The following is a 27529-nucleotide window of genomic DNA, read 5'->3' as shown; positions in this document are numbered from 1 at the left end:
TAAGTTACATCCAGAATGAAGCCTGGGCAGGGAGGGGGGACAAAGGGATGAAAATGAAAGGGTAAGGTTACTACTTAACCATAGGAGTTATGGTGATAAGGTCTAATATGCCTTTGCTGGAGTCACAGAAGGAAAGAGAAAGAGAATGAGGGCACCCAAACAGCTGAGAATTTACCAAAACTGAACATACAAATCCACAAATTTAAAGGCCCAAAGGATCTAAGCAGCATTACTATATAAATTTAAAAAAAAATCCACACCCAAATGTATCTTGGTAAAAATGGAATAAACCAAAGACACAGAGAAAAAAAAAAAAACTTAAAAGAAGGCATTAAACAGGAAGATGAACTGCTCACCAACCAGTATGGAAGTCAGGAATTGGTGGCTTGATGCTTCCACTGGGACAAAAGACACTCAACCTAGAATTCTATTCCTGGGTAAAAATATCTTTTAAGAATGAGGTGGAATAAAGCTATTTTTAGGCAAACAAAAATTGGAAGGTGTTACCTCTAACAGGACAGACTGTCCCTATAGGATGTTTTTCAGACAAAAGGAAGGAAAATGGCCCCGTGTGGAAAATTGAGGAGACAGAGAAGTAAGTAGTAAAGAGGAAAATAAATCTCAATAAATATTTGGTATAGACAACAATAATACTGTATTTCCATGCATACCCGTATAGCTTTATATGCACATAATTAAAGTTCACAAAAACGATGGCATGTAAGATAACAGGCAAGTGAAGCTGAAGTGTTCTAAGATCCTTCAATGGTCTAGTACAAAGATAAAACTGCCAGTTTACATCAGGCTTTGGTAAATCAAGAATGGATCTTTTAAGTCCTTGGCCAGTAAAGGAGGAGAGAAAGCAATATAACTTCCAAACCAGCAGAGAGAAAAGTAGAATAATAGAATCCTAACGGAAGAATTCTAACCCAATCTGAAAGGAGCCAAGAAAAGAAACAACAGGGATGCCTGGGTGGCTTAGTCAGTTAAGCGTCTGCCTTCAGCTCAGGTCATGATCCCAGGGTCCTGGGATGGAGCCCTGTGTCGGGCTCCCTGCTTGGCAAGAAGCCTGCTTCTCCCTCTTTCTGCCCTTCTCTCTCTGCTCTGTCTCTGTTTCTCTCTCTCTCAAATAAATGAATAAAATCTTGAAAAAAAAAAAGAGAGAGCCCAAACATAACTTATACCAGGAAAGCAGTGAAAAATATATAAGCCCAAACATAGTGGAAATTATACATGGAAAGCCTAATGTTCCTGTTAAAAGAAGTTACCACATGCTATTTCCAAAAGACACATCTCCAAGAGACACATCTAAGCACATCTTTGGGCTTTTATTTTACTTACTTATTTACTTTTTAAAATTTATTTGACAGAGAGAAACACAGCTAGAGAGGTAATACAATGGGGGGAGTGAGAGAGGGAGAAGCAGGCTTCCTGCTGAGCAGGGACCCCGGGATCATGACCCAAGCCAAAGGCAGACGCTTTTGTCTGAGTCACCCAGGTGCCCTATTCTTTGGGCTTTTAAATCTAGTGAGAGAATGAAAAGAATATGCCATGTAACAGTAATTAAAAAGAAGCTGATGTTATTAATATCAGAAAGAAATAGACTTTAAGCAAAAGGCATCACAACAGAGAAGAGACTTTCTTCTTACAATTTCAATTCACCAGGAGGATATAATAATTCTATATTTACATGCATCTAAAAACACAGCCACCAATATACAAAGCAAACTGCACAGATCATTTCGTTCATTGACAGAAAAAGCAGCTAAACCATTGAGAGCAGAGAGGATCTGAACAATGCATTACAAAGGTGATCTAATGTGTCATCTAGAAGAGTGTACCCAGCATCAGCAGAACACACATTCTTCCCCAGCGCCCATGGAAACTTCACGAGATCGAACACGGGCTGGACCATAAGCAGATCCCAACCATTGAGAGCAGAGAGGATCTGAACAATGCATTACAAAGGTGATCTAATGTGTCATCTAGAAGAGTGTACCCAGCATCAGCAGAACACACATTCTTCCCCAGCGCCCATGGAAACTTCACGAGATCGAACACAGGCTGGACCATAAGCAGATCCCAACAGATATCAAAGGGTAGCAATCACAGGGGGTGTATTTTCTGACCACAATGCGATAATAAAATATAACTAGGAAGTCCTTGTACATTTTAAAAGCGTACTTCTAAATAATCTATGGAATCTGTTGTGATTATTTGTGACTTTTTGTTCTTTCTTTATTACACCAGAGGTTTGCCAATTTTAATCTCTTTCCAAAATACCAACCTTGATTTTTGATCCTTTCTGTTGTGTCATTTTGTTTCATTAATCTTTGCTGTTACTTTTATCTCCTTCTTTTAACTTTAAAAAACAAGACCGTTCACTAGTCAATTTAACAATGATGTTCATATAGAGATTTTCAAAATACAAAATGCTTTTTCACAAATCTTTAAAGCAACCTTGTGAGTTGGGTCATTTCCCTTTTTATAGGTGGGGAAATTACAAACAGGAAAAGAAATTCAGAGTTGTTGCATTCCCTGGAATGCTGACCCTAAGGTTTACATCCAAGACCAGAGGAACTTCTGCTCCTCTCCAGGGCTTTGCCCTGCCAACCCCTGGATCTTCTCATATTTTGAGATCTTAAGGGACTCTCTCCCCTCAAACAGCCATGGTTAAGATGGTGGAGGCTTGGTTCCCGCCAACCCTTTCTGTATTAATTTCTAGCCTATCTATTGTAGGAAAACGGGGAAAGGGAGAGAAGCAAAATGCATATAGTATGAGTGGGCAGGCTGCCTAAGCTGGAGAAGCAAGTGTGAAGCAGCGTTGGTCCCAGGCAACACTTTACTGGAGTAGAGCTGGAAGCTTCTTCTGCTGACCCTTTTTCCAGCCTGAAAAAGCAATGCATTTTCGCTTAGGAACAATGGATTTCTTGCTTAGAAGCAAGATACTGCTGAGTAACCAGATTAAGACAGTCGTTTTTCTCGAATCTCATCTTCAGTTGTATCTATGTGTAGGGTGATCATTCAGCTATTTTCTTGGCTTTCAGATGGGACTGTCTTCTACTACCTGACTGTCAGGTCGCTAGAGTCCTGGGACATGGACCACCACATGGTGAGACTCACTTCACACACTTTTATGCTAAAGCTTCTCATTCCAGGCACACTTCTAAGGGCTCTAATAACCCAACTTCTCCAACTCACTTCTATTGTTATTCCAGTAAGAGACTGCTGAGGACATACAGCATAAAACAAAAGATTTAATTACTTGCCTGAAGTCATCTGGCTTATTACAGCTCTTATTTGCATCTGGGCTTTGTTGTGGAAAGGCCATGTTTTGGCCACTATACTTTGTAGTCTCTCTACGTGGGATTCACACAAACTGAGCATAACGGACACACTCCACACCCTGAGAAGAACTGCCAGGTCTAAATAGAAACACCCTGTAGAAAGAATTGAGTTAAAATTTGTGTCTTCTTTCTCTGGGTCTCCAAGCTGAGGCTGGAGAAACCTCCCAGCCCAAGTAATCCCTTGGAAGCGGTTATACCCAATTTTTTAAGGTCCTGATGCAGACGGACTGCAGGTCCCCACTGTCTGTCCTCAGCTAACTGGTCCTCAGTAGAGCCTCTCTTGATTTTGAAACCCAGGAGGGAAAAGTTCCCTTGCTTTGCATGACTGGCACTCAGTACCTCTTCACTCCTAGAGTGTCCATACATAAACACAGATGAAATTATTTTTCAGAGGGTGCCTGGGTGGCTCAGTGGGTTGGGCCTCTGCCTTCAACTCAGGTCATGATTTCAGGATCCTGGGATCTAGTCCCGATTCCGGTTCTCTGCTCAGCAGGGAGCCTGCTTTGCCCCCCCGGCCCTGCCTGACTCTCTGCCTACTTGGGATCTCTGTCAAATGAATAAATAAAATCTTAAAAAAAAAAAAAGAAATTATTTTTCAGGTTTTCACTTTCAAATTCATTGATAGAGAGTGCTATGGAAGACTTTTCCATACTCACTGTTGATTAAGGTTTTGCCTTTCTACTTTTTACCCCTTCCTCCTCTCTCCTCTGTCCTCTGGCTTCTCCATCAAGTTCCCTAAGGACTGTAACTCCCTCCATTGTCTTTCCTATACACTCCACATCTTTAAGATGGGAGACCCTTAGTAAGTTTTGGTAAGTTACACTTTTCTAGGATTTTTAAAATTTCAAACAACATTTCTAACTTATTGTAATAAAGTTGTAATATCTTACTGTTTTAATACCTGTAGCATTTGTAACATCAAACTTTAGAAATCTGAGACTTCAACTCCAAGGAACTGGGTGCTTTATTCAAATGGTTGCAACAAGGGACGTTCTCAAAGGAACTGTCTCTCCAAACATGAGGAATGAGATGGGATTTGTAGGGGAAATAAACTAAAGCCACAGTGTTCACTGACATTTTGGTGGGCTTTGGTCATGTAGGTGTTGTAATCTTGCAGAAATGGATTGTGTTTCTTTGTGACTTGGCTCACTTATTTTACAGCCTGTTCTCAGAATTGCTGCTCAAGGAATTTGGAGGGAGTGGGTAGTTCTCTCAGTAGCAGGGAGTGGGGAGGTCAGTGCATGTCCACAGAATAGAAAATTTCACAGCTCTCCTTATTCTGACTTTGGTGTTCTTTTTGTTTTGATCAATCTCACCAGAGGCTTGTCAGTTTAACTAGTCTTTTCCAAAATACACACACGCATTTGGTTTTGTTGATTCTTTATATTGTGTTTGTTTTCCTATTTCATAAAAGTCCCACCTTTTATTACTTTATTTTAACTTCTTTGGGATTTATTTTGATTGTTCTAACTTTTTGAGATGGTACTTAGATGATTAATTACCAGGTTTTCTAAAATATCTTTTTAGGCTATAAATGTCTCTAAGCACTGCTTAAGCAATATCCCACTGGTCTTGATTACAGTATTCAGTTCAAAATATTTTCTTCCTTGAACCATGATTAAGAAAAGTACTTGTAAATTTCTGAATATAATGGGGATGGCCTAAGTACCTTTTTATTATTCATTTCTAACTTAATTGCATAGTTAAGATAACATACTCTGTATGATTTTAATTCTTTAAAATTTGTTAAGGTTTACTTTATGATCTGGCGTATGGCCAATTTCTTCCCCAGCTTCATTGAGATATAATTGACATCTCACATTGTATAGGTCAATTTTTGAAAATGTTTCATGTGTGCTTGGAAAAAAAAAAAAGTATCCTTAATACAATGGTGCAGGGTTCCATGTATTAGATTCCTTACTAAATTACAGTGTTCAAATCTGTAACTTTACTAATATCTAATATTCTTGTCCCACTAATTACTGAAAGGTATCAAAAGTCTCCCACCATGATTTTGGATTTTATATTTCTCCTTTGAGTTCTGCACATATTTGCCAACTCTTGAGCTATGTTAATAAGTAGATACTAACTTAAAACTTTTGTATCTTTCCAGTATATTCTCTTCCTTGGACCTTTTGTCTTAATGTAATAAAGTTTTAGTTGTTTTATCCCTTTACCTGTAGGAATAGTTTATGACTTATTTATTTCATCTAATATTAGCAGAGCTACACCAACTTCTAAATGGTTACTATTTGCTTCAAATAACTTTTTTCCCATTCTTTTACTTTCAAAATTTTGAATGTCCTCATATTTAAGGTGATTCTCTTGTACACAGTATACAGTGGAGTTTTATATTTTTGTCCTGTTACAGTGTGAATGTTCATATTCCCCCCAAATTCACATGTTGGAATCTTAATGCCCAGTGTGATAGTGTTAGGAATTAGGAAGTTGGGATTTGGGAAGTGATTGAGTCATGAAGAATGGAGCCCTGATGAATGGGATCAGTGCTATTATCTGAGACCCCAAAGAACTTCCCAGCCCTTTCCACCACATGAGGGTACAATTAGAAATCTGCAACCTGGAAGAGAGCCCTCACCCAACCATACTGATCTCTAACCACTGTGACCTTCAACTTCCAGGCTCCAGAACTGTGGGAAATACAGTTCTGTTGTTGATAAGCCACCCAGTCCATGGTATTTTGTTATAGTGGCCTGAATTGACTAAGACATTGTTTGACAATCTTTGTCATTTAAAAAGAAATACTCGGGGGCGCCTGGGTGGCTCAGTGGTTAAATCCTCTGCCTTCGGCTCAGGTCATGATCTCAGGGTCCTGGGATGGAGTCCCACATCGGACTCTCTGCTCAGTGAGGAACCTGCTTCCTCCCCTCTCTCTGCCTGCATCTCTGCCTACTTGTGATCTCTGCCTGTCAAATACATAAATAAAATCTTAAAAAAAAAAATACTCGTATTTTTGGCTTAAGATCTGCCACTGTTTTTCCTTCTCCTTCTCCTGTTTTTTCTTTTGTTTTTAATTGATCTCTTAAATATTCATTTTTCCAGGGTGCCTGGGTGGCTCAGTGGGTAAAAGCCTCTGCCTTCAGCTCAGTTCGTGATTCCAGGGTCCTGGGATCGAGCCCCACATCAGGCTCTCTGCTCAGCGAGGAGCCTGCTTCCCCCTCTCTCTCCCTGCCTACCTCTCCGCCTTCTTGTGATCTCTGTCAAATAAATAAATAAAATCTTTAAAAAAATTCATTTTTCCTCTACTAGTATTAAAAATATATATATTCTATTTCATGATTCCCCTGGATTTTACAATGTGTATGATATTAACCAAAGCCTTACCTCATATTATACTTGAATCCTTTTTTACTCTCTCTTGACAGATATTATTGTTGTCTGGTATTTTGAGTCTATCTTAACAACTTTAAATCTTTATTGTTTTGTACAAAAAATGTTCATTTACATTTGCCTACATAGCTCTTACTCTTTGCTCTTCATTTTTGCATCTCAGAACATCATCTGGGATCACTCTCTCTCTGTATTAAAATGCCTTCTTTAGAATTGCTCTTAGTGAAGGTCGGCAGGGGAAAATGAAACAAGTTTTGTTCTAAAATGTATTTATTTTGTCCTCATTCTCGAGAGGTATTCTCACTGGGTGTGAATGTTTGGGTGGACGGTCATTGTCTACCTTTACACTCATGTTTTCATTCCAATCTTTCTTCTGTTGTTGCTGAGAAGTCTCCTGCCCTTTGAAGGTAATTTCTCTTTAGCTGTTAATATTTTTCTTCTTTTTCCACAGTTACACTATGATGTGTGATGTGATTTTTTTTTTTTTTTTTTAAGATTTATTTGACAGAGACAAGTAGGCAGAGAGGCAGGCGGGGGGGTGGGGGAGCAGGCCCCCCGCTGAGCAGAGAGCCCAATGTGGGACTCGATCCTAGAACCCTGGGATCATGACACCAGCCACGCAGAGGCAGAGGCTTTAACCCACTGAGCCACCCCGGCACCCCTAGATGTGATTTTTGTAAATGCATTCTTTGGGCTTTTCAAACTGCAGACTTTTTTCATCAGCTCTGGAAAATTCTCAGTCCCAGTCCCTTTGGCCCTCTTTTTTCTGTCCTTGCCTTCCGAGACTGTAACTTTACATATATTTGCATGTAAAACTTCCCACTGAAACCTTCCCTTCTCTATTTTCCCATATTTTTCTAACTCTGCACTGCATTCTGGATAATTTCTTCACCTTTACCTTTGAGTTCACCAATTATTTTTAATTTTGTCACAATCTGTAGCCAAATACATCTTTAAATATTTTAAGCAGTTTTTTTTAAAGAGCCCCCCCCCCCGCAAAAAAGCCAAAATAAAACAAAACAATTTTAAAAAGTAACTGATAGTATGTGAAGTCTATATGAATCTGTTCTTTTCTGGTTCTGTCATGATGCCTTTTCCCCTTGTGCCTTGGTTATCTTTGCATACTTATTAACTGCTCCTGAAAAATGAACTTTAAAATATTCCCTGAGGTCTAGTTGAAGAAGTCCTCTTCCAAAGATGCCTTGTGTTGCTTTGGCTGGGGCTCAGGTTGTGTTTACCTGGGTCATAAGGGTTGGTCGGCGACCACAAGGTGTTGGGAGATTTTCTTTTCCCTTTCTTTTCTACTACTCTGCTCAGGTACACAGCCACTTTCTCTATAGCCCCCTGGGATGGAGGGATGGTTTCTCTTGAGGATGTGGACCTTTGGGAACCCAGCTTAACTTCAGAAAGTTCTCATATAAAATACTCTCCATTGTGGGTGGGCCTGGCCCTGACCTTTGTCTCTCTCACTCCTTGTGGCTGGTTAACAGGGTATAGCCCCAGGGTTATCCTGAGGCTGGTTAAGTGCGACCCAGCTCTGCAGCATCAGCTGACAGTTTAGGACAGAAGTTGCTTTGGTGTTCCTCTCTGGTGACAGGATCTCATTTTTAAACTGCTCTGTCTGTTTAAACTACAGTCTTTTTATCCTCAATGCTCTCGAGAGGAAGGGTGGCATGCCATCTACATTTTTTAAAATGCAGAGTTTCGTGGTTGTTGGTATGAAACTGACCCAACTAACCTAGCCCACCTTTTCCAGAAGGTACTGCCCTGCCTTTTCAGTGTTGTTTTATTCTCTTTCCAGACTTTAAGGTTCTCCAGCCCAGATCTTTAGATCCTTCGTACACTTGATCCTTCTGGTTTGCCCATGACATTTTACCACACATAGTTAATGTAACAAAATGCAGAGCTAAGAGCATCTTGACCTCCCCAGAAATACCACAAGCACTTTGGGGCACTTTCATGTGGATCTCCAGCTTCCAATTTAACCTAGTAGGGTCCAACATTTCAATTCTTTTTTTTTTTTTTTAAAGATTTTATTTATTTGTCAGAGAGAGAGTGAGCAAGCATAAGCAGAGGGTGTGGCAGGCAGAGCCAGCAGAGGGAGAAGCAAGGTCCCCACCAAGCAAGGAGCCCCATGCGGGACTCGATCCCATGACAGCAGCTTAACTGAGCCACCCTGGCATCCCCAACATTTCAGTTCTATCTTTAGTCCTTTGCATTAGACTCTGCCTTTTTAAGAGTTTTGATTTACCTACATGTTGGCAAGTTTTTCTTCTTGCACATCAGGTATTTTCTCTGGAAAGAGGTGGCGGATGGTGCTCCTGAAACATGCTCCAGTCTGAACAGCTCGTTGAATCTGTGCCACAAAGTCCACCTGGCACAAGTGAAAATCTTGTGAGATCAGCTTGAGCAGCGTGTTACCGGCCCTAGGGGGACTGGAGGCCCTGAGGCCCATTTCCTGTGGGTCAAGTCAGTGGAGTCAGTGGAGGCCTCAGCAGGAACGTGTCCTACTGCTTGGCAGGCTGGATCACTCAGAATTCCCATTTGAGTGGTAGCCATCCTCTCCCTTATTTCATGTTTCCCCACTGTAGGAGGCACACTGGGTCCAGGTAGAGCTCAAGTACATGGGTGTGTGTGTGCATGGAGGAGGGATGTTCAGGCCGCTGGTGGCCTCAGATAAATGAAAGGTGGAAACCTGGTGACTCCTGGGAATTGGTATTTTATGGCCTTCCTTTCTGCCCATTACACACCAACCCTGAATGACCAGCCCCTTTTGAAGATGTGTGAGCTTTTCTGATGAGGCCTTTAATCAAACCATCCTATTTCCCGCTTCTTCCTCTTTAAAAACCCAACTGTCCCACCCAGATATCCCCGCTGCCTCCCTCTTCCCCTTTGGTGGCTGTCACTCTCTACTCAACACTGCAGAGTTCACTAGTGTGGTTTTCTTGAGGACTTTCTCCCTTACCTACCCTTTACTTACTCCCGCTGCCTAGCTCCTAGTAGAGGGGATTGTGCCTAGCAGATCCTCAGTGAGTAATTGCTGAATCCATTAATCCAAGTCTGTGGAGAGGGTCAGTGTTCCAAGACGGACATAACAAGTGTGGCAGTGACGTAAGTGGAGCTGAGTGGCAGAAATGCTCTTTCCCTCTTCCCTTCCTAGCTCTATCCCTCTCCTTCTATCAAAACTTACTGGTGGAGGCTGGAGACAAAGTGAAAGAATTATACACCTAGAGAGGGTCAGGGAAACCATGAGAGACTAGAATGCGGCTAGAGACAAATCCTAGAAAGCCAGGAAACTATCAGCTAGAGGAGACTGCTCTCTGGTAGGGAGACTGGATTTTGGAGCCCCAGATAAGACCAGGATTCAACCTCTACAGACAGGCGCTATCCAAAGTATTCTTTGACAGCTTACTTAATGCTCAGACTACTTTTACCCTTTGAGTCACCTTGTTAACAGCTTTAACACATAAACCACATTTTGTTAAGTTCTGTTCGCAAAGGAAGTATTTGTGCAAGTTGACAGATCAGCTCCATAGCCTGCCCACTCCCAGGAGCTATGACCCAGGCCCAGTATGAGGATCAGTCCATTCTGCACGTCTCCTGGTAGAGACGCCACGTAATTTCTTGTGAAACCTGAGCTACTAGCCCTATGGGATAAGTCCCCTGCTGCCCTCCCTGCCTCACATCTGGTCTCATTTACCTCACAAAGATGTGACACACAAACTGTTTTCTCTGCGTACTGTTCCATCTAAAGTCACTCAGAGCCTGTTTACTTTTGAGGAGTTTCTTTATTGGACTTCCACCTTACCTCACCATATCTATCTGGCTTTTCACGGCCAAGACAGAGTGAGCCCTGAACAAAGTATTCATAACATTTTACAACAGACAATACACACATGTAGTGCATGAAATCTTTACAATAACACATTCCAAAACAACCAAATATTTAACAGGAATATTAAGAATCATGAATTTCCTCCAATCCCTCAATTATCAATAGGTACTTAGCTTTCTAGCTTTTCTAATAAAATCTCTTTCTCAGCATTCCTATTCACAGGAATCCCTGAATCAAATATTTTTTTGTAGGTGCAAATTCATGTTGAAGACGTGTTCCATTAGTTATTTAATTGCTGAATTTCTGGTTATGGTAGAACCTTGTATGTGTAGCATAATGTGTGATGTTTTCATTCACCACACTTCATCATTCATTGAGGGGGTTCATTTGAAAATTTTTAAAAAGTTTTGCCCAGAGTATTTCACTACAACCATATAGTCCAATCAACTTACATTTTTAAAATTACTATTTCCTGCTAGATTCATGTCTATACTTTTTATTCTTCCTACAACAAATCCAATTTTGTTTCAAAATTTATCATCACCCCTCACAAATTACTCAATTATATCAAATTTATACTTTGCAATCACCACTATTAAATAAGTTTTTATTCCCTGAAGCCTATCTCTCTCCTGAATTTGCCTGTTGGAGGCCCTCCTTGTATTTTTCCCACCAACCAATGTATAATTAGGATTCAAAGCTATACCTGAATTTCCCCCATTTCTATTCACAAAATTTACCCAAATATGAGCTTTCTGATGGTAATTATATGACCTCTAAGTTCTTTCCTCATCCATGTGTTTTATGTCCCAGAAATGTCTGCTTGTTTGGAAGGTTTTTAAATCATTGTTACTTGGATCGGTTTTATCCCAGGACAAACTGTGTCCCATTCAGGCTCAACTATCTTGACACTGGAGTCTTCTTTGCTGGCTGTGATGCAGATCGCCCTGAAGAGCACTGGTAGTCTCATGTACATTGTGTAAATTACAAATGAACAAAGAGCTCAGATGTTCATACATTCATAAGGTTTTTCTTCCATTTGACCTGAGACTTGGTAAGCTCGGCCACCTACAGATAAGCTCATGTTGGTCATATCCAGAGTACTCCCTCCCTCATAAATTATCTTCTGTGATGTATCACTGTGACTCCCCACAGAGGTCACACTGAAAGACGCCTCTCCAGTATGGATTCTTTTGTGCTTGGTGAGATTCGATCGGATATTAAAAGCCTTCCCACAGTCATTACATCGGTATGGCTTCTTTCCAGAGTGGATCCTTTTGTGTTGGTCAAGAACTGATCTGTAATTGAAGGACTTCCCACACTCACAATTATAGGGCTGCTGCCCACGATGGACACTTTTATGGTTAATGAGACTTGAGTGTGAGATGTATGCCTTCCCACACTCATCACATTCATAGGGTTTCTCGCCTGTGTGAATCCTTTTATGCACTGTGAGGCCTGAGCTGTTCCTGAACGCCTTCCCACACCTATCACATATATAAGGTTTTTCCCCTGTGTGGATCCTCTTGTGTTGAGAAAGGAGTGAACTGTAATTAAAAGATTTCCCACACTCGATACATTTGAAGGGCTTCTCCCCAAGATGGACTCTTTTATGGCTTAGAAGAGTTCTGCTTGAGAAAAAAGCTTTTCCACATTCATCGCATGTGAAAGGTGTCTTGCCAGGGTGGGTACTTTTATGGTTAATAAGGCTTGAGTGTGAGATGTAGGCTTTTCCACATACATCACACTCATAGGGCTTCTCCCCAGTATGGATTCTTTTATGCACTTTAAGGCTGGAGTTGTTTCTGAAGACCTTCTCACACCTGTCGCATTCATAAGGTTTCTCTCTAGTGTGGACCCTTTTGTGTTGAGAAAGGAGTGAAGTGTAATTAAAAGATTTCTCACATACATCACATTTGTAGGGCTTCTCCCCAAGATGGATTTTTTTGTGGTTTATAAGGGTTCGGTATGTGATGAAGGCTTTTTCACACTCGTCACACTTATAGGGCTTTTCCCCAGGGTGTACACTTTTATGATTTATAAGGCTTGAGAGTGAGATGTAGGCTTTCCCACATTCTTCACATTTGTAAGGTCTCTCCCCAGTGTGGATCCGTTTATGTACTTTAAGGCCTGAATTATTTCTGAAGGCTTTTCCACACTCATCACACCCAAAAGGTTTCTCCCTTGTATGAATCCTTTTATGTTGTTCAAGGGCAGAGCTGTAATTGAAAGATTTCTCACAATAGGTACATTTATAGGGCTTTTCCCCAAGATGGATTCCTTTGTGGTTTTTAAGGCTAGAGCGTGAGATATAGGCTTTCCCACACACGTCACACTTATATGGTTTTTCCCCAGTATGGAGCCTCCTGTGGACCTTTAGGCCTGAATTGTTCCTGAAAGTTTTCCCACACAAATCACATACATAAGGTCTCTCTCCAGTATGAATGGTCTTATGCTGAAGCAGAAGTGAGTTATAGCTGAAGGATTTTCCGCACTCCTTACATTCATGAGCTTTCTTCCCAGGGTGAATGCTTTTATGAACAGCAAGGCCTGAGCTATAGCTGAACGCTTTGCCACAGACATCACACTTGTAGGGTTTCTCTCCTGTGTGGATCCTTTTGTGCACTATAAGGCCTGAGCTGTTCCTGAAGGCCTTCCCACATTCATCACATTCATAAGGTTTCTCTCCAGTGTGGATCACTTTATGCTGAATGAGGAGAGAGCTGTAATTAAACGATTTCTCACATTCATCACATTTATAAGGTTTATCTCCAAAGTGGATGCTTTTATGGTTTAGAAGTGTTCTGCAAGTAATGAAGGCCTTCCCACACTCATCGCATTCATAAGGTTTCTCACCTGTATGGATCCTCTTATGGACCCTAAGGCCGGAGCTATTACTGAAAGTTTTCCCACAGATATCACATTCATAGGGCTTCTCCCCTGTGTGAATCCTTTTGTGGACTCTGAGACCAGAGCTGTTCCTGAAAGCCTTCCCACACTCACCACATTCATAGGGCTTTTCTCCTGTGTGGATCCTCTTATGCTGGTCTAAAACAGAGCTATAATTGAAGGATTTCCCACACTCATCACATTTACAGTTCTTTTCCCCAGAATGGGTGCTTTTGTGGTTTATAAGGCTGGAGTAGGACATGTAGGCTTTCCCACACTCCTCACACTTATAGGGCTTCTCCCCAGTATGGATCCTTTTATGGACTCGAAGACTGGAGCTGCTCCGGAAAGTCCCTCCACAGTCATCACACTCGTAGCGTTTTTCCCCAGTGTGCATAATTTTATGTTGAACGAGGCGGGAATTATATTTGAATGATTTCCCACACTCATCACATTTGTGTGACTTCTTAACAGCACTGGTTTTCTGCTGCAGACCAGGGTGAGAGGTTCCATTAAAGTTCTCCACACATCTGTCTTGTTCACTGCTTATCTGTTCTACAGAGAGAGTCTGGTGTATAACATGTTTTGAACTTGGATGTAAGCTTTTCTCAGATGCCTCGTCTTCCCGTTCTGTCTTTATATTTGCTGCATTCTTGGCTTTGTCGATCTTTTCCGTGATGCCACTTTTGTCTTCCTTCATTCTTTTTCCCTCAGGATTTTGCAGCTGATTTTCTACCTTGCTATTGCAATCACAAGTTTCACCAACCTTATATTCCTGTATACAATCCTTGTGAAGACCTTCCACTTTTGGCCACAAAGATTCTGCATTTCCAACATTTTCATACTTTTCAGTTGATTTCTCATCCTCAGTGCCCCTCGTCTTCAAATGTGACACTAAAGCAAGACAATGAAAATGATACCTGTTCACTTTGTTTAGAGAAAACTGGAAGAATTACAACCAAATTTACTCATTCACTTGACAAATGTTTATTGACTGCATGCTGTGTGATTAAGTACCATTTTTAGCTGCAGGGGATACAAGATGGGACATGCCAAAATTTTTGCCCCTTTGGAGTTAATGTTAAAATGTTAGAGCCCTGGATTTTCAATGGGACAAAGAGCTTTTCTATTCTTGCATAACAGTTTAGCATAAGGGCATTGAAATGATGCACAGAACCAAGGACAGTATTGATCAGTTTGGGGGAATGTTCACCTAGTCATGAAAAAACAAAAAGCAGAAGAAATCTCTGAATAAGAAGCCGAAAAATAGTAAGACAAAAGAGACATAATCAGCAGAACTAAAGAGGCAAAGCTAAAAGAAATCAGTACCTAAGTGATGGTATTAGGGCGATGAGAATGAAACCATGAAGAGAGTCACAACAGACATGAGAAAGAAAGCAAACTGCAGCTTCCTGGAGTTGGTCTGGCCTCCTGGACTTCCCCTGCACGGAAAACTGACCCTGGAGACTGGGCAGTCGGGGGAATCTGCATGGAACAGTGTGCTCCAGTGTGCCAGGCAGAGGCTTCCATGCCCACTTTATGAAAGAGCTAATGGCAATCGGAGCACATTGAAGATCAGAAGCTAAAATACAAACTGCCAAGCAAAGGAACACTACTCCCTGGGTTCAAATACCCAGCCGCGTGACCTTGAGAAAGTTATTTAAAGTGTTGTGAACAATGCCTACTACTTGGTGAGTGCTAGATGCCTAGTTATTACTATTTATTATTTGAGGTTAGGTTATCTGATCCAGGCTGAAAGCTGGGTATAAAGCACAGGATTCAGGAAAGGTAAACTCCTTCCTAAAACAGATTTTAGAGCTCAGGCAGGAATTCTTTGTTCCCCCTGAAAGTACTCCACTTGTCCATGTTGCTTAAATGTGAGGCCTACTAGGCAGGCAGTGGAATTCCATAACCATACACAGCAATGTGCCTTTTATCCGTGCTCTGAATCCTGCTCCCACACATCAGGGCCCATGCTCCATTAATTCCCTTTGGCCTTGGCCCCCTCCACCTCTATTCATCCTTGGCCCTCAGGAGAGAAAGATGTTCAAGTTCCTACACCCATAAAACCAAATCCTCTAAAATAAATATACAAGGGATGCCTGGCTGGCTTAGTCAGTAGAGCTTAGGACTCACAGTCTCAGGATCTTCGAGTTCAAGGTCCATGTGGGCCTGAAGCCTACTTAAAATTAAAAAAATAAAACACAAAGAAATTACTAGAAAGAAACTAGCCCCATTAGGTATTAAAATATACCACAAAGCCTCTACAACAAAAGCAGCATGGTACCAGTGTACAGACCAAAGGAAAAGAACAGAAAGTCCAGAAGTAATCCTAATCACACACAGAAATCAAGCAATGATAAAGATGATATATCAAATTCTTGGAGCAAAGATGATCTTTAGTGTTGGAACAACTCTAAAGCTACCCGGAAAAAGATAAAATTAGATCATTCTTCACACCACACTCAAGAATGTTACTCCAAATGGAGCAGAGCTCTAAATACAAAAACGTGCTGCCATACAAATACTGGAAGAAAACATGAAAAAATGCCTCTATAACCTGCATACAGAAAAAGTTTTCAAACTATGACTCACATGCAATAAGAAGGAATGGATAAATCTGACTGTATAAATATAAATAACATGGCAAATATAAATTACATGCTATAAGCAAAATTGAGAAATGACAAATGAAAAAATATTTGCAACATGCATCATATATAGGCACTAATATCTCTTATATGAAAACTTTTCAGAAGTTGAAAAAATATACTAAAATTCCTATAGAAAAATGTGCAAGACAAAAACAGACAATTCACAGAAAGAAATATTAAAATGTCCCTTAAACATGTTTTTAATACCACTCATAAGAGAAATGCAGGGGCGCCTGGGTGGCTCAGTGGGTTGAGCCTCTGCCCAGGTCATGATTTCAGGGTCCTAGGATCGAGCCCCACATCAGGCTCTCTGCTTGGAGGGAGCCTGCTTCCTCCTTTTTCTCTGCATGCCTCTCTGCCTACTTGTAATCTCTCTCTCTGTCAAATAAATAAATAAAATCTTAAAAAAAAAAAAGAAATGCAAATAAGAACTACACTAAGATACCACTTCTCATATGTCATATTAAAAAGCATGACAACACACATTGGTGGGGAGGTTGTGTTGGAAAAAGGCACTCATATATATTAATGGCACTGTAAAGCAGCATAACACCCACTGAGGGGCATCTGCTAATAGCTAAGTGAACTGTATGTATTTACACTTCAATTCAGAAATCCCATCTAGAAATTTATACTGAAGATCTACTTCCAACAATACAAAAAAGTACATGCGCACAAAGCTATTCATGGTAGTACTGTTTGTAACTAGAGAATCCAGATAACTACCTGAGTGTGTAGCATAGAAGACCAGTTAAATAAACTATGGCACATGTATACAATGGAGTAATAAGCAAGAAAGAGGAACATCTCTATCAACTGATTGAGAGGGAGCAAATTCTAGGATACCATGTAAAGAGAAAAAGAACATATATGCTCTGCTTTTTCACAGAAAGAAAAATATGAAAACAAAGATATAACTGCTTATCTTTATAATAATGAGAGAAACCAGAAATGAAGAAAGCCCCATTCTCTGTGAAGTGGGGAGAACAGAGCAGAGGGACAGAGAAGAGAGACATTCTAAGTACAGCTTTCTTTTTTTTTTTTTTTTTAATAATTTTTTATGTTTTATAAACATATATTTTTATCCCCAGGGTAAGTACAGCTTTCTGCATAGTTTTTACTATGGAAGCATGATAATGTTCTGCATATTCAAAGAATAAAATTAAATCAATGAGAATTGGAAAAAGGAAAAGCAGCTAAACCACAAAGCAAACGGCAACATATGAACTCAATTGTGTTTCATATGGATACTGTAACCATAGGAAGGAAACAAAAGGAAACAAAGAACTAACCCATAATTTAGACATATAATATCACAGAACACGTAACCATATACCTATTCTCTATTCTCTCAGTCTTGGGAAGGATGGAGAGGGTGGTGGTGAATGCCTGAAAACACATGAATTTTTAAGCAGCTTTGTCTTCTGCAGAGGTATGAACAAAGTAATTTGAAGCAATTTTAGATGTGTTGGGGGACTGAGTAAATGTGTTGATTTAGTTGCAAGCCAGGGCTCTCCTGGAGGAAGAATCAAATTCCAAATATGGAATGGGGAGGGCAAGAAAGAACCCTGTGGGGATGAATCAGATAATCGGTGTGAATTCACGATTTCTAAAATTACCTCTGCGTGCACACACATCTATACATTCACATGTGTGTATATTTGTATGTGTATATATGTACACATATTCCCTAGCTCTCTGGTGAAAAGCTAAGAAGCAAAAAACACCTTAGTGGTAGTAAGCACATCCAGCACCCTGTTTCTGATCTCTAGTCCTATTGCCTACTAAAAAGAACCAGAGCTCTTCAGAGAAATGGCAGATTCTAGGCTGGGGCAGAATACACACAAGAGGGACGCCTGGGTGGCTCAGTTGGTTAAGCAGCTACCTTTGGCTCAGGTCATGATCCCAGAGTCCTGGGATCGAGTCCCACATCAGGCTCATTGCTCGGCAGGGAGCCTGCTTCTCCCTCTGCCTCTGCCTGCCATTCTGTCTGCCTGTGCTTGCTCTCTCCCCTTCTCTCTCTCTGATAAAAAAAAAAAAAAGAATACACACAAGATGAACAGCATCTTGTTACTCCAACAAATAAGGAGATAGTTAAAAATGACAGGCACATGTCACAAGACCACAAGTCAGCTTGACCACCCAATTTAGGCTCCATAATAATTACGTACAGTAAGAATTATACACCACTGAAAATAGGATTTTGTGAATCCATACATATACAAACAGGGGAGAAAGAGAGGCCACTTATTTATAGCAGAATGCCAGGGCTAGCTGGTAAATGTGGGGAGAGCTGAGTTGAAAAAAGAAAAAAACAAAATCAGCATTCTGTAACTATCTGAGCAGAACAGATCAGGGTAGAGCAATCACTAGATTCTAAGTGTGGGGGGAAATTTTGAGAAGGGCCAGTATATACACGTGAGCTTGAAATATTCCCCCCAGAATGAAAGGGAAAAAACACATTGGAAAAAATCAGACAATACCTTGGCCAAGTGTTCTAAATTAAGATCAGCAATGGTGGCAGAGGCACATCACATGCTCCAGAAATGACATCCTGAGGACGTATCACCTATGAGAATGCATAGCTTCAGAATCACAAGCAAACATCAAGTAATCCAAAATATGGACTATTCTACTCCAAGTAGTATTTGTAGTATTCTTCAAAAGTATCACTTTCATAAAAGACAAGAGAGGCTAAGAAACGTTCCAGATTAAAAAAGGCTAAAGAGACTAGACCACTACACTTAATACCTGACCTACAGTTACTCTGTACTGGAAAGAAAATTATAAAAGAATAATTGTGCCAACTGACAGAACTGGAATACCAACTGCAAAGTATCAACTTTAAATGTGCTGAAGTTCACAGTTGTATTGTACTCAGGCAAGAGAATATGCCTATCCTTAGTAAATGTATACTGAAGTATTTAGGGGCAGGAGGCCATGACCTATGCATTATCTTCAACTGGTTTAGAAAAAAAATCACATGTATGAAAGAGCAAAAGAGAGAAGACTAAATGAAATGAATATGAGTAAAGGCTATCTTTTTACCATTCTTATTCTTGACATATTTCTATATATATTTAAGACAATTTTCAAATAAAAAGTTAAAAAAAAGGTCAAAAAGTAAATTTAAAGTTCCTTTAACTGTACCTTCCCCTCCAGGTACCGCTTTTACCATCTGCTACCTGCTTAGTTATCTCTTGAAAAAGTGGTCTTCATGTCCATCTCCCCTTATGCCTCATCTACTCAGTCTGACTTCTCACACTCAGACCACACTGCATTAGCTTCTTTGGGGCCAAGCACTCACTCCCCCACCTACTGTCTCTTAGATATTCCTGCTTCCCTGTTCCACTTTAAACCTTTCCCCTCTGACTCTACATATTCTCCCTAAGCATTTGGATCTATATGGGTGGTTCCTACCATTCCTACAAGCCACCGCTCAGATCACCTCTGGTCCAGACTGCTCTCTGCAATTATAGACTCTCTTGTCCACCTCGTCTTCCCCTTTGTCTAAATTAGAAATGGGCTTTTCTCTTCGCCTCACCCTTCCACATCCAAAAGAGCCCACAACACCAGCTGATTCTATTACCTCAACAGTTCTCAAGTCCCTACCCCTAATTCTATTCCCACTGCTAAAGGCCTTAGTTTAAGCCTTCCTAAATTATCCTTCTGAACTTTTGCGTAGTCTCCCTATCTTAAGTATTGAAAATTGCACACCTGGTCACTCCCTGTATCAAGTCTTCCCAGGCTACGTAGTTGGCACTTGAAGCTTTCTGCATCTGGCCACCTCAAGTGACTTGCTGACACCAAATGGGCCATGCTAACCCACCCCTACTACTGCATTCACTGATCCTTGGCCCGGCTGGACCCTTCCCCTGACCTTCTCTGATAAACAGGCTAATTCTTCATCTACTTCACACTCCCTGGGATTCCTTGCGTGGCTGCTGACTGGTCTGGTTTGGTCTGCACCACACGTATTTTACTGCTTATCGTTCTGACCTAAGCAGACACCAGGAGTCTCTCTGTTTCAGGCAAGCTTAAATTAACCCCGTTTGGATGGAGGCACAGTGTATATTACCCGATACAGTTCACCCAACCTCTTAATGACTGAAGTCAAAGCAAATTAATATAAATGTGCCTCTTCACTGAAAACTGATTGTTTGCAATGAGATTCATATTAACCAATGCTGAGTCTAAGAAAAGGTCGATCAAAACACAGGCAGAGATGTGCCAAGACATGAAAAGCCAGAAACAGGATAAATGCTACTGCTTTGGTCCTAATGTTTGTGTCTCCTCCTCCCAAATTCATGTTACAATTGTAACCCTCAAAGATTATGGTTTAGGGGCAAGGGCTATGAGAGGTGCTTGGGTCATGAGAATAGAATCTTCACAAATGAGATTAGTGTTCTCATAAAAAAGTCATCCCAGAGATGACTTGGCACCTTGTCTTGAACTTCCCAGGCTCCAGAACTCTAAGAAATAAATTTCTGCTGTTTATATACCATCCAGCGTGTACTCTGTTATAATAGCCCAGATGGATTAAGATATCTGCTAAAATATAAAGACAATCAAGAGTTTCTAATAAAATATTAAGTTATCTTTACAAACAATAAAATGTATTCTAGTATCTGTTATCTTTGAGGCTTATTGTTGCCCAAGAATTTAGATTATGACCCATATCCTGCTTTTTTCCCCAGGCACTGGTCTGGTCCTAGGGATGTAGAAATAGGCAAGATCTTGTCTTCAAGGAGCTGGCAGACTAGCAGGCTTGTAGGAAATAAAAAAACGGCAAAAATAACAGCAATAAACACATGATAAAAATGGCAAAGGACACACATGACAGAGGAGAGGGAAAGGGCTGACTCTGCCTTGAAGGACTAGGAAAACTTCAGAAACAGAGTAGTTCCAGCAGAGGGAAGAACAGGTACAAAGGAACTAGTGGTCACTGCTCTGAAGCAGAGGGTGGTGGACACAGCTGAACAGGTGGGCAAAAGTAAGGGCAGCACCAGGCTCTTCACACTAAGGAGTCCAGTCTCAATCCTGAGGAGTTTTAGGCAAAGGAATAGCAAACTCAGATATGCATTTTGGAAGATCACATATTCTTTTGAATCAGGGGTTGGTAACCTTTTCTGCAAAGAAAAGGAAAATATTTTAGGCTTTATAGGCCACATATGACTCTGTCACTAACTTTTGTTTGCTTTTAAATATCCTTTTATTTTTTAATTTTTTCAGAGACAGCAAGCGTGAGGGGCTGGGTGACAGGCAGAGGGAGAAGGAGAAAGGGAATCTTGAGCAGGCTCCACAACCAGCATGAGCCCAATACGGGGCTCAATCTCATGACCCTGCAATCATTACCTAAGCAAGAATCAAGAGTCGGTCGCTCAACCAACTGAGCCACGCAGGCAACCCTAAACATCCTTTTAAAAATGTAAAAACAATTCTTAGCTTGCAGGTCATACAAAAACAGCTATAGGCCCAGTAGTTTGCCAACCTTTGAATCTGAATTCTGAATCAAGTAATCAGAATTAATTTAGGATGATGTGACAATGGCACTGTGGCTATGCTAGAAGTTTCTATTTTTTTTCCTTCTTTTTTGGTAGACTGAAGTACGCCAGGATGAAAAGGCATTATGTCTGAAATTTCCTTTAAAATTCTTTAATAAAGGTGTGCCCAGTCAGTTAAGCATTTGCCTTCGGCTCGGGTCATGATCATATGGTTCCTGGATCAAGCCCCTCATCAGGCTCCCTGCTCAGCAGGCAGTCTGCTTCTCCCACTCCCTCTGCCTCTTCCCCTGACTCACATACACTTATGCACGCGCTCGCTCTCTCTGTGTCAAATAAATAAGTAAATGAGATAAATATATAAATAAAATCTTTTTAAAAAATTTTACAAAATAAAATAAATAAAATCTTTAAAAAATTTTTAAATACTTTAATAAAGAAAAAATAAAAAGGGAAAGGTGAGACAAATGCAGCAGAATCATAATAATTATTGAATCTGAGCTATGGGTGTATGGGGTTCATTGTATTATTTTACTTTCCTGTGTGTTTAAATTTTTTCCTAATAAAAATTAAAAGAAATAAAGATCACTCATACTAGCTGCAGTGAAATGAACTGAAGAGAAAACTAAGTCCTGGAGTCTGAAGAGGTTATTATAAGCCAATCAAGACTGACATGCCCTATCAAAATACCAGCAGCATTTTTCAGAGCTACAACAAATAATCCTAAAATTTGTATGGAACCAGAAAAGACCCTGAATAAACAAAGCAACCTTGAAAAAGAAAAGCAAAGCTGGAGGCATCACAATTCTGGACTTCAAGGTATACTAAAAACCTCCAGTGAATAAAACAGTAGGGCACTGGCACAAAAACAGACACATAGACCAATGGACCAGAATATAAAACTCAGAAATGAACCCAAAATTATATGGTCAATTAATCTTTGACAAAGCAGGAAAGAATATCCAATGGGAAAAGACAGTCTCTTCAACAAATGGTACTGGGAAAACTAGCCAGCAACATGCAAAGAATGAAACTGGACCACTTTCTTACAACACACACAAAAATAAATTCAAAATGGATGAGGCGTCTGGATGGCTCAGGTGGTTAAGCATCTTGATTCTTGATTTTGGCTCAGGTCATAATCTCAGGGTCATGAGACGGAGCCCATGTCAGGCTCCCTGCTCAGCTCCCTACTCAGGGAGTCTGCCTGAGATTCTTTCTTCCTCTGCCCCTCCCTGCTCTTATGTGTGTGTTCTCTCTCTCTCTCTCTAAAATAAATAAATCTTTTTTTAAAAAATGGATAAAAGACCTAAATATGAGACCTGAAATCTTAACAATCCTAGATGAGAACACACATAGTAACTTCTTTGACATCGGCCAGAGCAACTTCTTTCTCAGTATGTCTCCTAAGGCAAGGGACACAAAAGCAGAAAAAAACAATTGGGACCTCATCAAAATAAAAACCTTCTGCACAGGGATGGAAATAATCAATAAAACTAAAAGGCAACCTACAGAATGAAAGAAGACATTTGCAAATGACATATCTGATAAAGGGTTAGTATCCAAAATATATTAAGAACTTATAAAATTCAACACCCCCAAAACGAATAATCCAATTAGAAAATGGGCAGAAGAGATGAAGAGACATTTCTCCAAAGGAGACACAGATGGCCAACAGACACACAAAAAAATGCTCAACATCACTCATCAACAGGGAAAGACAAATCAACAGTACAATGAGATACCACCCTACACCTGTCAGAATGGCTAAAATTAACAATACAAGAAACAATAGGTGCTGGTTAGGATACAGAGAAAGGGGAACCCTCCTCTAGCACTGTTGGTGGGAATGTAAGCTAGTACAGCCAGTGTGGAAAACAGCATGGAGGTCCCTCAAAAAGGTAAAAGTAGAGCTACCTTATGACCCAGCAATTGCAATGCTAGGTATTTACCCCCAAAGATACAAAAATAGTAATCGGAAGGGGCACATACATCCCAATGTTTACAGTAGTATCATTTACCACAGCTGAGATACAGAAACAGTTCAAGTGTCTGTCAAATGATGAACAAAGAAGTGGAATATTACTCAGCCATAAAAAATGAAATCTTGTCATTTGCAAGGACATAGATGGGCCTAGAGTATTATGCTAAGTGAAGTAAGTCAGAGAAAGACAAATACTGTATGAATTCACTCATATGTAGAATTTAAGAAATAGAACAAATGAGTAAAAGGAAAAAAAAAGGGAGAGAGAGAGAGAGAAGCAAACCAAAAAACAGACTCTTAACTCCAGAGAACAAACTGATGTTTCCAGAGGGAAAGTAGCTATGGGATGAAGGGGGAGATAGGTGATGGGGATTAAGGAAAGCGCTGGTTGTGATGAGCACCAGGCTTTGTAAGGTGCTGAATCACTATACTGTGCACCTGAAACTAGTATTATACTGTATGTCAACTCACTGGAATTTTTTTTTTATTATGTTATGTTAGTCACCATACAGTACAGCATTAGTTTTTGATGTAGTGGTCCATGATCCATTGTTTGCATATAACTAACAGGAATTTTTTAAAAAACAACTTAAACAAAAAGGGGAGGATGCCTGGGTGGCTCAGTTAGTTAAGCGTCCACCTGCCATTCCGTTCATGATCCCAGGGTCGTGGGTTCAAGCCCCATATCAGACTCCCTGCTCTGCAGGAAGCCTGCTTCTCCCTCTCAGGCTGCCCTTGCTTGTGTTCCCTCTCTCACTATCTTTCTTGTCAAACAAATAAAATCTTAAAAAAAAAAAAAAAGACTGATCTGTTAGCTAAGTCACACATCCTGGATGACACAAGAAAACAATCACTCTGAAAGCACAGACTGGAAAGGTTTAAATTTTTAGAAGTTCTACAAGCTGGATGGGAAACTGCTCTTAACTCCTCTCTAGCTGTCAGTAGGAAGCATGACCCAACAGCCAGCTTTGGAATACCATCCACTCCTTCCAAATTACACATGTCCCACCACCTCTAGACACCTCTCTGCCTGTTGTTCATGTTCTACTATCAATGCCCCAAAAACCTGTGTACAGAGTAAGAACCTGCCCCTCGTTCTTGCTGTTGGGGGGTTTGGGCTTGGGACGATGAGAGGGGGCAAACCTTCTCTCTCTGCACAGGCATCCGCATATGTATTTTAAACATCTGGGTGGTGTGACTACTGAACAGGTTAGCCCACAGGAGTCATGAGTCAATTCTCCCCAGCCTGGACAACCCCTAGGAGAGCTGTGGCTCATTCTGGCTGAAAAACCCTGCCATTCACAGGCTGCAACAAGCAACACATTGGCAGCTACTCCGTTCCAGACTACCAAACACACTCCACAAGTCAACCTGCCGTCAAGGGTGACCCCTGGGTTCTGTACCTTAAGTTCTTGGATGTCCCATTTGAACTGGAAGCGACCAGAGAAAGAAAACGAAAAAACACGGCGTGTGCGCACACAACGCTTACTAATTCAGAAGGAAAGATACCGAGGACGTTGGAGGATGAGACGGATGAAAGACGGAACCAAGAAGTGAAAGATGTACAGATGAAAAGGGCGAGAATACGGTGTGGGCTGTAGGTGTTACTGCATCTAGCTCACAAATGCACTACAAATGGTTAACAGGAGTGGGTTCTATTGCTTAAAAGCAGAAATAAGGACTATAGGCGATTTTTCCTTAAAGTGAAAAATGGAAACAGAACATTCCCATACCTGGTAGCGGTGCAGAGATTTCTAGTCATCCTGGGGGAAAAGGTAAGCAAAGGACACTCTGAAAGGGAGGCTGGAAGATTTTCGGAAGCTAAAGGGGCAGAGAAGGGCAGGAAGGCGGTCAGTCACAGAGTCCGTTGGCGAGGCTGGCACACCCGCACGGCATTATAAATGCAAGAGCCGGGACGGAAAACCCATCGGCTCTGCTGGTTCTCGGAACCCTCGGGGAGCTGTCGCGGTCACGACCGGGCTACTGAACAGCGCATCAGTCACAGGCTGAGCTGGGGCAGGACACACACGGCCCTGGTCGAACCCTTCCCTCTGCGAAAACCCTTGCTGACGCATCCCCTAGGAGCCGCCGAGCGGGCCACCGAAGTAACAGCAAACAGGAAACGGCCCGGAAGGCTCCGAACAGAGCTGAAAACTCACGGAACATTCAGAACATGCAAACAATAGCCAGGCCGCTACCCCAGCGCCAGTTTGGGGTCTGTCTGCTCGATTTCGAAAGCTGCGTGTCTTCGGAAGCACAGCGAGAGGAAGGCAGGCAGGCGACGGGTCTGGCGCGCACCCGCCGCCCGCGCGGAGGGCCGGGCGCTCGCGCACTGCCGCTGGCGGGGGTCGGCGCCTGTGGGCCGGCTGCGCGCGGACACAGGGGACCGCCCGGGGATCGGGCTTGGGACGACGAGCGGGGCCAACCTCGCTCTGCACAGGCATACGCTCTTGTGGTTTGAGTACCTGGGCCGCGTGGCTACGCACAGGCGCGCCCGCAGACTTGGAGATCCCCTAACGCAGCACAACCCTCGCGCCCTCCGAAGGAGCCCGGGGCCGCGGGTCCCAGCGCCGGGGAGCGCAGCGCACGCAGCCCCGCACCTCCCCGCCGGCCGCGCGTCGGCGGGCCTCTTGCCCGCTCCCCACCGAGGCCGCTCGGCCGGCGGATCCTCCGCTGCTCCCCCAGGCCAAGGGCCTGGCAGCGGCTCCCCGGGCCCCGAGCCTGGGCACACCATGCCCGCAAACGTCGGGGAGAAGGGAGGCAGGCGGGGTGGGGGCTCACATCAGATCCCCCCCGGGGTCCCTGTAACGCCCACCACGGTCCAGCCCTGGCGCCGAACTTCGCGGCAGGGCGCCCCGAGGGGGAATCCGAAGCGCCCCCGTCAGGCGCTCGCCCCCGACCCGGGAAGCCGCGAAGAGCGGAGACGGGACAAGCGCCAAGCCCCAGCCCGTCTCCGGACACCGGGCAGCCACAGCCGGCCCCGGCCGCTCCCGGACAGCCCGAGGGGGGCCCACAGCGAGCCCGGTCCGCATCCGGGCCCGCCCCACCCGGCCCGAAGTCCTCCCACCGCTCCGCTCCCCCGGGACGTGCCTCCTGCGTGCGCAGGACGACGGGGGACACTCCCGCCCGGATCCCGCCCGAGACCCGAGGGGCAGCCGGGACCCTGCCACCAAGAGAAGGGCGTGGCAGGCCAGGGCCGGGGGCGGGAGCGCGGGAGGCCGCGGACTCACGTACTGCTGTGGCGGCGCCGCGGGAGCCCTGCCGCCGGAGGGACAAAAGCGCGGACGGTCCGGCCGGAAGGGCCCGCGCTGGCTGCAAGACACTTCCGAGTCCTCTCTGGGAGGCCGGAGGACAGACTCGATGATCGTTTGGGTCTGGGCACGTGACCCAGGGCGCGCGGGGAGGGCGTGGGCGCGGAGGAACATAGGTCGGTGTGTAGCGTCCCGGCCCCTACCTGGTGTCTGGCTTCGGGCAGCTGCCGGGGAGGTGCGGGCCGAGGGGTCTGGGTTGCCGGGACTTTATAGCCCGCCAGAAGTAATTGTTTATGTACCACACCCAGTGCTCCATGCAATACGTTCCCTCCATGATACCCACCACCAGACTCACCCAACCCCCCAAGCCCTTCCCCTCCCAAATCCTCAATTTGTTTCTCAGAGTCCACAGTTTCTCATGGTTCGTCTCCCCCTCCGATTTCTCCCAACTCACTTCTCTCCATCTTCCCGTGTCTTCCCTGATATTCCTTATGCTCAGCAAATGAGTGAAACCATATGATAGTTGACTCTCTCTGCTTGACTTATTTCACTCAGCATAATCTCTTCCAGTCCTCTCCATGTTGCTACAAAAGTTGGGTGTTCACCCTTTCTGATGGAAGCATAATACTCCATAGTGTATATGGACCACATCTGCCTTATCCATTTGTTTGTTGAAGGGCATCTTGGTTCTTTCCACAGTTTGGCCACGGTGGCCATTGC

General features: G+C 42.7%; 1 protein-coding gene across 1 annotated transcript; it reads right to left on the bottom strand.

Moving 5' to 3' along the window:
- Positions 1 to 10463: 10463 nt before the first annotated feature.
- ZFP62 (ZFP62 zinc finger protein) lies at positions 10464 to 27110 on the bottom strand. Its single transcript, XM_059175999.1, has 2 exons — positions 26793 to 27110; positions 10464 to 14313 (listed from the first exon to the last, which is right to left on the bottom strand). Coding segments are annotated over exons 1-2 (2781 nt in total). The 5' UTR covers positions 26794 to 27110; the 3' UTR covers positions 10464 to 11533.
- Between the last annotated feature and the right edge of the window lie 419 nt (positions 27111 to 27529).

The sequence above is a fragment of the Mustela lutreola genome, chromosome 5 (genome assembly GCF_030435805.1).
Source record: "Mustela lutreola isolate mMusLut2 chromosome 5, mMusLut2.pri, whole genome shotgun sequence".
In the NCBI taxonomy this organism is placed as follows: Eukaryota; Metazoa; Chordata; class Mammalia; order Carnivora; family Mustelidae; genus Mustela; species Mustela lutreola.
The sequence above is the reverse complement of the archived record's forward strand: the minus strand, read 5'-3'. Positions and strand labels throughout refer to the sequence as shown.